Source organism: Aethalodelphis obliquidens, unplaced genomic scaffold, assembly GCF_003676395.1.
Source record: "Aethalodelphis obliquidens isolate GAN/ISIS:26980383/991018 unplaced genomic scaffold, ASM367639v1 scaffold2, whole genome shotgun sequence".
Classification (NCBI taxonomy): Eukaryota; Metazoa; Chordata; class Mammalia; order Artiodactyla; family Delphinidae; genus Aethalodelphis; species Aethalodelphis obliquidens.
Genome location: NW_020837946.1, coordinates 37,417,992 through 37,434,200, shown reverse-complemented (window position 1 = coordinate 37,434,200; position 16,209 = coordinate 37,417,992). Strand labels below are relative to the sequence as shown.

The following is a 16,209-nucleotide window of genomic DNA, read 5'->3' as shown; positions in this document are numbered from 1 at the left end:
TACAAATGACATTTTATTATTCAAATGACTTTATAATGTCAACACCAATGCTGATAAAAATAATATAATAGGCTGAACTCATCAATGGCACAGTTGTAATTCATTTGAAGTAAACCACATTTCAAAGTAAGCCTTTCGTAGATAAATGAAAATCCTCTATTTTGTAAAATTTTAATCTTTACCTGTTAAAGGCTGGGCAAGGCAAAGGCATCCCTACTAGCAGAGCAAGAAAAGCAGAGATGGAACAGATAAGTCACTGTACACGTTGCATGTGCTATGAGCACCTTTTTACTCCTGCAGGACTGAAAATTCTGGGTTTCCACATTCTTCATGCTTTAGCAATCAAAATAAAAGCGTAATTCATATCTAGGCTGATAAAAGACTTGTTTCCATTTAAAGTTGATGTTTCCCTTTTCAGACTATTTACAATTTAAAAGAAAGAAAATTAATTCTGTCTATTACGGTTTTTAAATATTGAGGTTGTGGGTTCTTCTCATATTGAATTTTAAGGGATGGTGCTTTGCTGTGTTTCTAGGCTATCAGACACAAGAAAGTTTAAACTCAATGAATTAGTACGAGGTTGGTAACATGGTGACCCTTTAAAACCAAAGACATACAAAAAGGATTTTTTTTCAAAGAATATTTTAACAAATAAGGGTTTGCTTTGTACATACCTGCCATAGTTAAAGACAAAATTTAGATTAATTGTTATATTCAGGAAATAGGTACTTTATTAATTAGCCCTGTGTGTGTGTGTGTGTGTGTGTGTGTGTGTGTGTGTGTGTGAGAAAGAGAGAGAGAGAGAGAGGAAGAATTTTCAGCTTAAGTAAGGCTCTAACCTGAGAATTTTCTAATTAACTGAAAATACTGGTTGAGATATTTAGTTGTCTTACCAGGAATTGTAAGAAAAGTATACCTTACACATTCATGAGACACTGAAGTACATTGGTTAATAACCTCATAAGACATCTGCTTAAACAGATGTTTTAGTTGAGAAAACTGTAAACATGATTCTAAATTTACAAATATGTTGGTTATTCTTCCTTGCCTGGAAGGTTGAGCCAAAGTTTACGTAGATTAGAGGAAAGCCTGAGTCTGGAAAAATTCAAAGTATTCCATAAATGCAGATAAAGCAATACAATAAAGTAACTTGGCAATTATTTTTTGTTTTTTTTTTTTTTTTTTGCGTTATGTGGGCCTCTCACTGTCGTGGCCTCTCTCGTTGCGGAGCACAGGCTCCGGACATGCTGGCTCAGCGGCCATGGCTTATGGGCCTAGCCGCTCTGCGGCATGTGGGATCTTCCTGGACCAGGGCACGAACCCGTGTCCCCTGCATCGGCAGGTGGACTCTCAACCACTGCGCCACCAGGGAAGCCCTTGGCAATTATTTTAATAATTATTTACAAGGCCTCTGTTCCTTCTTTGCTCACATACAAGTGACCTGAGTTACTCCATCTTCCTGGTCAAACTGTCCATCATCTATTTCCCGCAGGACACTGTCACTGTTGCTGAACCCGGAGAAGCTGCTGTGCTGGGCCGGCCTCTTCTCCTTCATCCAGCATTCTCGAGAAGGAGCGAGGAGGCGCGCCTCGGGCGGGCTCCAGCCCTCTGCAGGGTGTGACAGGGCCGTGTCCAATCCGACGCTCCTACTCGTGACTTTGCTCCTGTCTTCACCTTTCACGTGCCGGCCGCCTTTCCTCTGAAACACAAGAGATTGGCAACCAGGAGTTAAAAGAATGGGCGCCGTCTTGTCCCGCTGGTCTAGTTCCCTGCCCGCTTCTCTTCAAGGGCCAGCTCGGGCCGCCCTTCACGTTCCCTCCTCCCCGCCCTCCAAGCGAAGGTGCGCTCCCCTCTCTGTTCACACCACTTGGTGGCTTCCTGGCCCATCGTTCTCCTCATCGGCGGGCGGGCTGTGTGCCCCTGTCTGGGTCCTCAATGACACCTCTGAGGAGAGGGACCTGCTGAGATCTTATCTGGGGGAGCAAAGCAGGTAGAGATACGCTAAAACCTCCATTTTCCTTCTAGGTGTTTGTCGGGATCTGAGCAGCAGAAAAAGTGCCCCAGAGGCTACCTCTCCCCCATTTCTATAGGAATAGACTGCACAGGTGATTCACACTGAGATCATATTGGAATAAGGGGCACCTTTCTAGGTGGAGCAGACCCCTCTCCTTGTCCTGCTACAAGCCGCTTCTGCCTGACACAGTGGGATTGCTCAGCGGCGGGACCAGCTCCTGCAGACTGTCAGAGAAGCTGCGGCTATTTTCACTATGAAATATTGCTGAGGCCTGACCTCATCCTTGCTGCGGTTCGCAGTAGAAAGACGTGGTCTCTGCCAAGGTAACTTAAGTCAAACTAAGATATCTAAGTCAACAGACGGAGAGCTCAGGGAGAGAACTGTGGATCCTCAGACTCCTGATGAGCCTACAGGGGCTTCTTTAATACCGATAACATCCTTTTGGCTCTCGGAGCAGCGCCATGGCGGTCGGAAAGAACAAGCGCCTTACGAAAGGCGGTAAAAAGGGAGCCAAGAAGGAAGTGGTTGACCCATTTTCTAAGAAAGATTGGTATGATGTGAAAGCGCCAGCTATGTTCAATATAAGAAATATTGGGAAAACACTAGTCACGAGAACTCAAGGAACCAAAATCGCATCTGGTGGCCTCAAGGGTCGTGTGTTTGAAGTGAGCTTTGCTGATCTGCAGAATGATGAAGATGCATTTAGAAAATTCAAGCTTATTACTGAGGATGTTCAGGGCAAAAACTGCCTAATTTCCATGGCGTGGATCTTACCCGTGACAAAATGTGCTTCATGGTCAAAAAATGGCAGACCATGATTGAAGCTCACGTTGATGTCAAGACTACCGATGGTTATTTGCTTCGTCTCTTCTGTGTGGGTTTTACTAAAAAACGCAACACTCAGATTCGGAAGACCTCTTATGCCCAGCACCAGCAGGTCCGCCAGATCCGCAAGAAGATGATGGAAATCATGACCCGAGAGGTGCAGACAAATGACTTGAAAGAGGTGGTCAATAAACTGATTCCAGACAGCATTGGAAAAGACATAGAAAAGGCCTGCCAATCTATTTATCCACTCCATGATGTCTTTGTTAGAAAAGCAAAAATGCTGAAGAAGCCCAGGTTTGAATTGGGAAAGCTCATGGAGCTACATGGTGAAGGTAGTAGTTCTGGAAAAGCTACTGGGGACGAGACAGGTGCTAAAGTTGAACGAGTTGATGGACATGAGCCACCAGTCCAGGAATCTGTTTAAAAATCAGACTTTTAATGGTGACAAATAAAGACCTCATTTGTGATAGAAAAAAAACTACTGATAACATGACAGATATTAGATCATGATCATATACTCAGGCACAAAAGCTGAGTAAGGAAAAATAAGATAAAGATAAAATTTAAAAAACATTAAAAAAGCCCAGTAATTTCCCAGATTACAAAGAGTTTATTTGCTTAAAGCTCATTTATATGTTCGTTGGGAACTAGGATTACATTTTCTCAAATGTGAGAACTAAATTTACTCAAAAAAAACTCAGAAAAATTTATAGAAGTCAGATGCCTAGGCTAGTCTTACAAAAGTTTGTTAATCCATAGGTTTCTTGAACTATAGTGTATAAAATAAAAATGCATGGACTTCCCTGGCGGTCCAGTGGTTAAGACTCCATGCTTCCACTGCAGTGGGCGCGGCTCTGATCTCTGGTTGGGGAGCTAAGATCCCGCATGCCGTGCGGTGGGGCAAAAAATTAAAAAAAAATAAAAGTAAAAGGATTTCATACTGGCTTTCATGGCAAATATACCATGCAAACAGCGGTATTAAACTGAATTTTGCGGGCTACTGTGGAATGTAACCGCGGTTGATGGCACTGTTTGTATAGGAAGATGCAGGCCTCAGTGTGTTGCATTGAAAGGAGTGTGTTGGCAGCTCATCTTTTTCTTGGCTGAGTTACTGGAGTCCTTGGACAAGTTGAAAGGAACAAGTCTGCAGTGGGTCCTGCCTCAATAAAGGCCCACTCTTACAGCCCAAGTCAGACATAGCTTGATGGTAGGGACATTTTCATTTGCATTCATCAAGTGCAAGTCTCAGATCTCAAATCTTTTCCCTTTTTATTCCCATTCACCAAATGTACTGAATTTAATACAAGCAGTGGAACCTGACAGACTTACTCTCAGGGTAGAGGATTTGAGAATGTCTCGTTCTGCCTGGCATTGGGACGCTGGTCAGTGAGGATATAGCCTTTTGGCTGCAGGCGGGGCTGACCGGTACTGCTCCTTTCTCAAGCCTAGCTACTGGCTCCTTTCCCACAGGCACAAAGGATGCATTCACTCCTGAATGACCTCTCCTGTTGACTGAATGAAATGGGAAGGAGGGGGAGCCTGGGAGCACTTGGCAGCCTGGATCTTTCCTTTTTCACCAGCCCCCGGGCCAAAGGTGAATTTTGCAATAAATTCCTTCTTGTACATCAGCCAATAGAGGCCAGCTCTCACATACTCAATGAGAATTTTCTTAATAAAAGTTGGGTATTAAATAAGATAGTGACAGTAATTCACTTTTAAATAAGTATTAATAAGTAAACAGCCACCAAAATTTAAATATTAGAAGATGACAAAATACCTAACTCTATAAAAGATTTCAGAACAAACTCTTTTCTTTTTTTACCAAGTGACTTTTAATAAATACATGTTCAGCAATGATGTCGCCTCCCTCACTCTACATGAAATAATAGCTTTTCCAACAAACCAAACTGCAATGTTCTTATAACTTAGAGTGTAGGAGACTGAAACATGACCAAGTCCTTGGAGATCATCTGCTTTAATCCCTCATTGTACAGAGGTAAGACCCAGAAGGAAGATGGTATTTGTCCAAGGTCAGGGAGTAGCTGGCTTTGAACTGGAGCCGGAGTGTCTTACCTTATTTTTTTCACATTATCTGCTCTGCAAAAACATGAGTAGATTTGTGGTCAAAGATTTGTATGTTTCTCAAATAAAAGTTTCCAATTACAAAAATAGTACACGCTCAGTGTAGAAAACCAGGCAAAAATAAAGAAAAAAGCAAAACCCACCCACAGTCCCATCTCACAGAGATACCACTGTTTAAATTTGGCATGTTTTACTATGTATTTGCATATGCACACATGGATGTGTACCGCTAGCTCACTTTTGCACTTAACACTCACTATATTTTGAGTATTTCACTATGTCAATAAAGAGATTTTTCCTGCAACATTGCCAGACTTATTCATATAGGGTCTCACTTTCTTCTGATATTTTCACTGTAGAATGAGAGCAGATTCTACCAAGAGTTGCATGCAGATCTAATGCTACCCTTTGATAAAATCAATCAACTTCTGAGAATCATCCTCATTTACTAAAAATGAATGACCCATTTCAAATACACGAGACTCAGTGACAAACCAGTCTCAGTTAGGCTGTCCTACCAATGTATCTTTCATTTTCCACTGTTGACATCTTAAAAACAAGTAAAAGAACAAAGTCAGAATTATACCAGCAATCGTAAGACTTTGCATTGTCTTGGACAGTGTTATGATGGATAGAGTGGAAGAGTAGCTAAAAAATATGGTTTATAAAGTAATAAAAAGATTTCTCTTCCCTGTGTGTCTCAGGGTTGAAAGAGGAATAGGAAGCCACTGTAAGACTAAGTGTGACTCCAGTACCAGTTAGAAGAGTCCAAGCTTTTGAATTATGCAGAGAAACCCCAACCCTTCTTGCTCACAGAATATGTTCCTGAGTCATCCAAGCTTGGGGCTGTCAAAATCATTCAAACCTGGGAAGGGAAAAAGGTGTCGTGGACAACCATCTTTCCAGCTAGCTTTCCTATCCACCTTCCTCTCTACTGCAGTGTGGGCATATGACCCAATCAGATCCAATCAGAGTCCTTCCCTGGGATTGCTATATTGACTCTAGGATAAAGAAGTTCTTTCTAAAAATTGAAGTATAATTGATTTACAATATTATATTAGTTTCAGGTGTACAACAGTGATTCAATATTTTTATAGATTATACTCTATTTAAAGTCATTATAAAATATTGGCTATATTCCCTGTGCTGTACAATATATCCTTGTAGCTTATTTATTTTATACATACATACATACATATTTTATATATACATTTTATACATAGTAGTTTGTACGTCTTAACCCCCTACCCCTATCCTGCCCCTCCCCCTCCTTTCCTCTCCCCTCTGGTAACCACTGGTTTGTTCTTTATATCTGTGAGTGTGCTTCTTTTTGTTATATTCATTTGTTTGTTTTATTTTTTAGATTCCACATATAAGTGATAACATACAGTATTTGTCTTTCTCTGTCTGAGTTATTTCAAGAAGTTCTTTCTTTTTGATGAGGTGGCCATACTCACCTCATAAGAAGCCCTCTGCACACACATACGTAGAAGCTGAAACAAACAGAACATGCTGGGGCTGTTGAATCTCTGGAATCAGTCCCTGAGGCACTGTTTTTGGTAGCTCTCTTTTTGATATTATGAGCTATGCCAGAATCCTTCCCAACTAGAAGCCAATAAATTGCCTTATGGACAGAGGCTAATCTGAGCAGGGTTTCTGTCCCTTTCACCCCAAGGGACACCAATAAGTCATGTGGAAACAAGTGTGGGTGGCCCAGAAGAGGGCTGCTCTCCAGCCTGAACACTGCCCTGTGGCTGCGGTTGAGCCCTCGTCCCTTCTGCCCACACCAGTAAGAAGCCCATTTGCTTTGAGTGAAAAGCATTCCCTAGATGAAGGACTTCATTAATGATAAAAGCAAAATGCTTTCATTTTTATCTATACATGATGTTCTTTGAGGTACCTGACATCTTCTATTTATACTGCCACCAAATTAGATTTCACATAGACTTCAACTGAGGATACTAACAGCTAGTGAATGAAATATGACCCTATGACTTTCCAATAATTTCAAATGACTGGAAAAGTAAGAACAAAGTTTGATTAAATAATTATCTTACCATGCAGTAAGGAAAGAAGTTAATGTATATGTTAAACATTTCTTAGTATTCATGTGATTTTATTTTTTTATTATTATTATTTTAATTTATGAATTTATCTTTGGCTGCGTTGGGTCTTTGTTGCTGCACACAGGCCTTCTCTAACTGTGTCTTGGGGGGGCTACTCTTTGTTGCGGTGAGCGGGCCCCTCACTGCAGTGACTTCTCCTGTTTCAGAGCACAGGTTCTAGGCACACAAGCTTCAGTAGCTGTGGCACATGGGCTCAGTAGTTGTCGCTCGCCGGCTCTAGAGCACAGGCTCAGCAGTTGTGGCGTACGGGCTTAGTTGCTCTGCAGCATGTGGGATCTTCCCGGACCAGGGCTCGAACCCAGGTCCCCTGCATTGGCAGGCAGCCTCTTAACCACTGTGCCACCAGGGAAGTCCCCATGTGATTTTATTTATAGTTACCGTCAAAAGATCTAATTCAGAACATTTCTGTGACTGCAGCTCCTTCACTTCTGGGTTTGTATTAGAGAAATGATTCAATAGATGTGCCCAAGAAGTCTTTACCACTTGAAATCATTCGTTTTGAGATACATTTTAAAGATAGGAAAATAATTTGAATGCAAAACTTCTCTAAAGGAGAAAAACAAATGTAAATTGGAACCATTTAAATTTAACTCCTGTCTCCCAGGGTCTATTCTCTCTATCTTTCTTTTAATAACAGAACTCTGCACCCACCTCACCACCAATGCCTTGCAATTTTTAGCTGGGCATGTAGTATTTCACTATGGTACCAGCACATGGTTGCCCCAATTACATTTCCCAGCCTCCCTTGCAGATGCTTGTGGTGACATAAAGTTCAGGCCAATGGGATGTGAGAAGAAATATGTCTGTGACTTGGGGGTCAGTGCCTTAGAAGCATGCCTGGAATTTCCTACTTCTTGCTGGCTGGACACAGCAATGAGTGAAGAAGCAGTCCTGGGTCCAGAGGCAGAAGCCAAATGTTGAGGGTGGCAGAGCTGACCAGTCATGAGGCAGAGCTTTGCCCACCCTGGATTGCCTGCCCATCTTTAGATAATTATGAGAGAGACCCTTCTGTTGTATTTAAATCATTCTAATTGGTCTTTTTGGCATAGCATCTTAGTAACTAATTAGTTACCACTTAGTAACTAACAGAAAAAAATTGTTGGCAACTAATGCTTTTTAGCTTAATTTTTCCCAACTTTCCAATTATGAAAAATTTCAAATATACAGAAAGTTTAAAGGATACTACAATGAACCTACTACCTAGTTCAAAACTTGTTAATATTTTGCCATATTTGCTTTATATATATATAAATATGAACATATATATATATATGTTCATGTGTGTTTTTTTGAACGTCAAAAAGCATCAATGCATTACATTCCTACATATTAGCCGAAGGTAATTTTTAGCTGGAGAAAATGGAGGGTCAGTAGGAGTTTCTGGATTTTTTCTTCAGTTTCTCCATAGAGTTAGTGTTTAATCATCTAGTATTGAAAGAAAAACATTCCTATGAAAACAAAAGCAACATTCCATGTGACCAGGTGCTGTGCCCAGCCCCCTACGTGTTTTCTAACTGAATCCTCCTCCCAACCCTGTGGTAGGTACTAACATTGTCCATTTTACAGATGAGGACACGGAGGCTTGGACAGCCTGGCAGAAGCTGTTTGTACACACACACACACACACACACACACACACACACACACACACACCCATCCCCTGGAATCCCTTTCATGGTTTGTTGTCTACCCCTAAGAACACCACTGGATGGAAACCCTACTCTGAGTCAGTGGAAACTAAATACTTTTAAATGACCTGTTGTTTCTTATAAATAATTATCAAAGGGAAATGGGCTGAAGAATTTAGCTGAAATAAAGATTTTTAGGTAATAGAAAAATCTGATGAGTTTTTTACTTGAGTCTTCAAAGAAACAGAAAAGTTAAGAAAGAAGATCTTGGAAGAAAAATTGAGAACATTTAATAGATGGAGGTAAAATCCTGGTCAGAGTCTCTTACCCTGCTTAGCGTAGCAATCACTTCCTTGAGTCTATCAAGAGCCCTCCCCCCAAAATAAAGAAAAAAATTTTTAAATAGATAAAAGGAAGAGCAAGATAAAAAGAACCTTGCTTTCGGGGCTTCCCTGGTGGCGCAGTGGTTGAGAGTCCGCCTGCCGATGTAGGGGATGCGGGTTCGTGCCCCGGTCTGGGAAGATCCCACATGCCGCAGAGCGGCTGGGCCCGTGAGCCACGGCCGCTGAGCCTGCGCGTCCGGAGCCTGTGCTCCACAACGGGAGAGGCCACAACAGTGACAGGCCCCCCCCCCCAAAAAGAGAAAAAGAACCTTGCTTTATTTATACTACAGAGCCTCATGTAGAGGAAATGGAGGTTAACAATCTCATTATACTTCATAAAAATTCCATTATCCAAGGAGAGTTTTTACTGAAGGACAAAGGTATAAAAAATATAGCCTATGTGATTTATAAAGCATGCAATCTTTCATAACATTTTTATTTTATTTTTAAATTAAAAAAATAAAATTATAAAGCATACAATCTTTTAAATTTTAAATTTAAAAGTAAATATGTAAAAGTGTAAAGTTCTATGAATTTTAATACATGTGTATAAATTTGTGTACAAATCATAATCAGGACACAGAACAGTCCTATTATCCTGCTCAAAACCCCCCATGCTATCCCTTTATCACACCCTTCCCCAAACCCCAAATCCCTGGCAAGCCATGATCTGTTATCCACAGTACAGTTCTGTCTTTTTGAGGATGTCATATAAATAGAACAGCACAGGGACTTCCCTAGTGGTGCAGTGGTTGAGAGTCTGCCTGCCAATACAGGGGACATGGATTCGATCCCTGGTTTTGGAAGATCCCACATGCCTCGGAGCAACTAAGGCCATGTGCCACAACTACTGAGCCCGCGAGCCACAACTACTGAGCCCACACACCGCAACTACTGAAGTCCATGTGCTCTAGGGCCCAAGCACTGCAACTACTGAACCCGCGTGCTGCAACTACTGAAGCCCAAGCTCCTAGAGCCCGTGCTCTGCAACAAGAGAAACCACTGCAGTGAGAAGTCCATGCACCACAATGAAGAGTAGCCCCTGCTCGCCACACCTAGAGAAAGCCCGCATGCAGCAACAAAGACCAATGCAGCCAAAAATAAATAAATAAAAAAAAAGAAAAAAGAAAAAGAATAGTACAGTCTATAACCTTTTGAGACTGGCTTTTTTTTTTGGCTGCGCCATGCAGCTTGCAGGATTTTAGCTCCCCAACCAGGGATTGAACCCAGGCCCCGTTAGTGAAAGTGCCAAAACCTAACCACTGGACCGCCAGGGAACTCCCTGAGACTGGCTTCTTTTAATCAGCATGCTTTGTGAGATTAATCCACGCCATTGTGCATATGAGGAGTGCATTTGTTTTTATTTCTGAGTAGTATTTCATTGTATGGAAGTACCACAGCCATTTGTCCATACACCTGCTGAACACATTTGGATTTTTTCCAGTTTTTGGAGATTATGGATAGAACATATAAACATTTATGTGTAGCTTTTTGTGTGAACGAAAATTTTTATTTCTCTAGGGTCAATGCCCAAGAGTGGGATTGGTGGTTGTATGTAAGTGTATGTTTAACCCCATGAGAAGCTGCAAAACTCTTTTCCAGAGCGGGTGCACCATTTTGCATCCCCACCAGCAGCGTTTGATAGTTCTGATTGCTCCTCATCCTTGCTAGTTCTTAGTGTTGTCAATATTTTTTAATCTTAGTCATTCTAGTAGATGTACGGTAGTGCCTCATCATGGTTTTCATTCGCATTTCCCTTAATGACTAATGATTTAAATGTTTTTTTATGTGCTTATTTCTCATCTACATATCCTCATTGGTTAGATGTCCAAGACTTTTAACTATTTTTTACCTGCGTTGTTTATTTATTTTTTAACTTTTGAGAGTTCTTGATACCTTCTGGATACAAGTCCTTTGTCATATACGTGATTTGCAAAGTTTTTTTTTCCTCCCAGTCTGTGGCTTTTCTATTATTTTCTTAGTGTTATTCACAGAGCAAAAGTTTTAAATTTTGATAAGGTCTAATTTATCAATTTTTTTAAATGAATTATGCTTTTGGTGTCATGTCTAAGAACTCTTTGCTTAGCTCCAGTTCAGAAGATTTTCTCCTATTAATTTTTTTCTAAAATTTTTCTATCCTAAAACAAACTATCTTTCAATAGCTTAAAGAAAATTGAGGCAGTAATTAGGAGTATAAATATTTTGAATTGATATTTTCCGTATTTAAAAAAAGTCTCAAGCTATCTAGAATATTGTATAAAAACATATTTGTGGACTATAAACAAATTCCAAACGTAAAGGTCTTTATAACTTCAGAAGAAAAAATTCCAACAATATGCTTTCTTCATCATGTGATTCTCAATTCCCTCTCCTATACAGAGGCATGAAATGGCTTTGCTTAACATAAAAGTACTGTTCTATGTTGAGTGCAACTGACTACAAAAAGTCTTATATATCTTGACATTAATCTCAGTAAAAGAGAGAACTCTTTTTTTCAAGGGTTAAACCCTAGATCAGTTTCTACCAGCCCGTGAAATTTATCATTTTACTGAAAACTCATTAACGATCCTAGGGCAATGTTTGTAATTGTCTCAAATTTCCACCAACTGGTTTTTAGAAGAAACACCTTTGGGCTTCCCTGGTGGCACAGTGGTTAGGCATCTGTCTGCCAATGCAGGGGACACGGGTTCGATCCCTGGCCCAGGAAGATCCCACCTTCCGCGGAGCAACTAAGCCCGTGCGCCACAACTACTGAGCCTGCGCTCTAGAGCCCATGAGCCACAACTACTGAAACCTGCATGCCTAGAGCCTGTACTCCGCAACAAGAGAAGCCCCCACTCGCCACAAACAGAGAAAAGCCTGCGTGCCCAACGCAACCAAAAATAAAATAAAATAATTTATGTTTTTAAAAAAGAACTAGGGACTTCCCTGGTGGCGCAGTGGATAAGACTCCACGCTCCCAATGCAGGGGGCCCGGGTTCGATCCCTGGTCAGGGAACTGGATCCCGCATACATGCCGCAACTAAGAGTTCAACTAAGGAGCAACTAAGCAGCCCACCTGCCGCATAAGAGCCGGTTCAGCCAAATAAATAAATAAATAAATCTTTAAATAAATAAATAAATAATAAAAAAATAAAAAAGAACTAAACACCTTTGAAATAATTCTTTGAAAACCTTTATAAATGAAGCAATCCCCTTATCAACCCCTCCCAAACAACAACTGATTTCAAGGTACAAGCAAAGAATAGTGCCATTACAGACCTACAACTACATAAAAATTTTTTCAAGACATGTTATAAATGTATAACTTTCACAAAATATATATGAGATAGCTAAATTAACTCTATGGCAATACTGATAGTCTACTACCTTCTCGAGATAAAATAACAAATTATTTCCACTAGAGAAAATTAAAAGAATTTACAAATTGGTTTCCTATTATAGCTATTACATACTTCAGCTCCAGACTGAACCACCTACATGTTCTGCCTTGAAATAATCTCAATATCCTGAGATTTCCTGCTAGGAAAATTAAAGATTTATCAAAGGAAGAAATAGTAAATCCCTTTAGAAGTAGAATTCTAAGCTATAAAATATATTACTCCTGGGCTTCTCATTGATGAAAACTGACCATTTATGTACTTCCTTACTATTATATAAATGAGCCAGAAATTTTATATTACAATGGATATAAATATAAAGATTACCCAAAGAAAAGCTACCACTAGACTACTGAATGGTATTTAAAGTTAAACAAAAAAAGCTCAAATATTTTCAGGGAATCAGAGAACTGATATCTAACCCTAAGAAGGGAGACCATGAAGCAGCTGAATTTGGGTCTTACATCTTCACAAACACCAATTCCAGGGCCCTCAGTTAGTCAAAATCCCATGAGGCTGTGAATTCTGTTTATCTTTCTCAAAAATGATGGCTGTTTGCAGAATATTTAAAAAAAAAAAAAAAAGAGAAAAGAAAAGGCTGTAGCATGGTGAGAAGTTGCTTTGGGGAAGGAGAAAGAAGAATGAAAACCTTTTCTGGCCATTCTTTACATAGATCCACCTTGCTTCTTCTTAACCGAATATTTCTTAATGAACTCGTGAACTTGAGCTACTCTCACCGGGGTTGGGAGGCCCTGCTCACCTGTGGGCTCTAATTCAGTCTTTCTAAAATCTGTGTACTTGATCACTCTGCTCTCCTCCCATGGGAGGAATATCCTATCCACCTTTCCACCTCTCTACCTGCTTACCTATGGAACCAGCTAGAGTCTTTCCAAAATTAATGTGAGACAACGTAGCATGGCTGCATTACATACACTGTCAGTCTAGCTTTGCTAGTTTAGAAAACTTTAAAGTTTTCTAAAACAATATTTTCTTGATATACAGAAAAAGAATCACTTCAAATAATTTTCTGGTCTATTTGCAACTTCCTGTTTTGAAGGTTATGCTTTAATTAATTAATGCACAGATTGCTTCATTCAATGATACTATTCTAGGTGTGAATCTGGTAGGGGTCTATTAAGGATAAGGTGACTTGAGGCTCAGTATAGCCCTTCAGCAAAGGGCTGAAAAATTATGACCTTGAGGAGACAATACAAAAGTGCTCTCAGAAGTCAAGATAGACAAGATCACACAGATATCACGCACATCCACTTATAAGGCTTATAACTGTGGAGAGGAAAAAACTTTTCCTCTATCATCTTATGTTCAGTCTCTCAGACCAGCAAATTAAACTAAAAAAAAAGATTAATAGGAGAAAGGTTTGTTTTGGATGCACATGGGGGCTGCACAGAGAAGTGAAAACCCAAACAGGCAGTTAGACCGGGAGATTATATATCATTTTACAAGGGGTGATAAATTGTGGTGAAGTGACTAGACAAAGGAAAAGGGGTTTGGGCTTCTAGGGACAGTAGATTGTGGGAAGGCAAGTATTTGGGGAAACTAAGGGAAAAGAAGGCTTTAGTAAGGTGATTGTGGGGACTACAGTCTGTGTTGTTTCCAGTGATAAGAGTCATTTCTGGTACAGGAGAGGGGGGCAACTTTACAAATGGAAATTTCTGTCACCTTTTAAAAGGGAAATTTATGCTCTGCTTTTGTCAGAAAGGGAGAGGGTAGAGAGGTCCTCCTGTGTCTGCTGTTTTTTAATTGCCTTTAGCTCAAATTAGTAACCCTTATGCCCAAGTGGCATATTTTAGAGTAATATTCTGATCCCCTTCAGAACTGTCTCACATGCCTGTTTGCTGGCACATTTCCCTTGTTGTATGCTGGTTCAGAAGACTGTTTCCTTATCAACTCCACACTTCCTCATCTGTTCACCATTTAGAATTACAAAGAGAGTTTAAGGTTTAAATGCTTCAGTGTAACATTTAGTTCATAAAGCATCAATTTTACTCACTTCCGGTGTTTGAGTGGCTGAATTCCACATAACTGGTCTCTGAAGGAACACAACCTGCTTTGTAGCCAAATTCCCTTCACTGCAAATTAAAACAATAGCATTAGTATTTGTAAATTAGTAATTCTCTCTATATTTCACACTTGGCTAGAATGTTCCCCATGTGTCCTTTGTAGAATAATCTTCTGATCCAACAATAACTAGGAAATATGATTCTATATAAGTTGCAGCAGATAAGACAGGGGAAAAAAATCCCTAAAAACTAAATATGGTCGTTACAAAAGAAATTTTTTTTTTTTTTTTTTTTTTTCAGCACGCGGGCCTCTCACTGTTGTGGCCTCTCCCGTTGCGGAGCACAGGCTCCGGACGCGCAGGCTCAGCGCCCCCTGCATCGGCAGGCGGACTCCCAACCACTGCGCCACCAGGGAAGCCCCACAAAAGAAAATTTTAACGTTTAAAACTTGTCATCTCACTGTGCTAACATACTTAGTTTCATCTCTTTGTGTCACCTCCTACTCTTTTATCAACATGCGTATTTCTGCATGTCTATAACTTCTGCGTATTTGCATTCTGTATTCTATGCTTATCCTTTTTCTTGTTTGTACAGTAGGATGATATTCTTAATAGCTGCATGATATCCCAAAGAATTAAGATACCAAAATGTACTAAGCCTTTCCTTTATTATTGTAAAATTAGGCTGTTTCCAGTTTTCTGCTAATTATAAATAATGCTGTTATAAAAATATGTACAGTCTTCCTTATTCTTTATGACTTATTTCCTTGAGATAAATTCTCAGGAGTGGGATTATGAGGCCAAAAGGGTATGATTTAAGCTCCTTGGTATGCACTGTCAAATTTGTCTCATAAAAAGAAGAGACCAGTGTGGGCTGCCACGTGTGAGAAATTTTATATACACTTTCCATTGAGGGACTTCAGCCACAGCTATTTTCATTTTCAGATGCTTCTTTGTAGTCAGCTACTCAATATTCTCCTTATTTAACTACCATCATGGCAAATTACCCCTTGCCAAAGACTACTTGGGGTTTGGATTTCTCTGAAATGCTTTTCACAGAGTCTCCATGGATTTTATGGGGAGGAGTGTCTGTAGTTAATGTTGCTCAGTTACGACTTTTATTATGCAAAAAACCCAAACAAAACCTCACTATTAGCTGCATTTTATGCTGAGCTCCTTTTCTGGAAAACAAATGCAACATTGAAACTCTTGCCCTAGTGGTCAACCCCACACCATTTGAAAACCCCAAACTCACTGATACTATTGAATTTTGAGAAACCGCAAATCTTCCCACAAAGTGGTAATGAGAGACTGCTTCTTTTTTATCTTTATTTTTAAAAGACTGCTTCTAGTCTAATCTTATTTTAGTTTGACTCAATCTCTGATTAGAAGAAAAGACTTGTTATGAAATATATCCTAACTTTTGGGAACAACTTGAATCATCAGGAGACATCAGTTATGACACAGGTAGGGACTAGCGGTGTACAGAACAGGCTGGTTTATTTGGGAGGCTGGGAGGATACTCGAAAGGGCAGTGGCTTTGGAACCAGATGAGCCCTGGGTTCAAGCCTCAACTCTACTGTAAAACAAAGAATGTTGCCCACCACCCAGTTCTACAAGAATCAAGTCATTAGCCACTGCAGCCACTAACCTACAATTCACCGTGAAAGGAATTCCGGTGAAGGCACTCGGTGCTCTGGAAAAACAAGCCCTTCCATAGCTAGAAATATTTCAGGAGAAATTTTTTT

The 16,209-nt window shown here is 40.1% G+C and overlaps 1 protein-coding gene and 1 pseudogene across 1 annotated transcript in view; one reads left to right on the top strand and one right to left on the bottom strand.

Annotated features, from left to right (window-relative positions):
• Positions 1-1,376: 1,376 nt before the first annotated feature.
• Positions 1,377-16,209, bottom strand: part of RFTN2 (raftlin family member 2) — a 59,983-nt gene continuing 45,150 nt past the window's right edge. The window contains exons 8-9 of the mRNA XM_027125060.1: positions 14,453-14,531; positions 1,377-1,699 (exon numbers count right to left, since the gene is read on the bottom strand). Coding sequence (XP_026980861.1) covers positions 1,427-1,699; positions 14,453-14,531 — 352 coding nt within the window. The 3' untranslated portion in view covers positions 1,377-1,426. The remainder of the gene's footprint in view (positions 1,700-14,452; positions 14,532-16,209) is intronic.
• LOC113629966 (40S ribosomal protein S3a pseudogene) lies at positions 2,261-3,320 on the top strand (annotated as a pseudogene).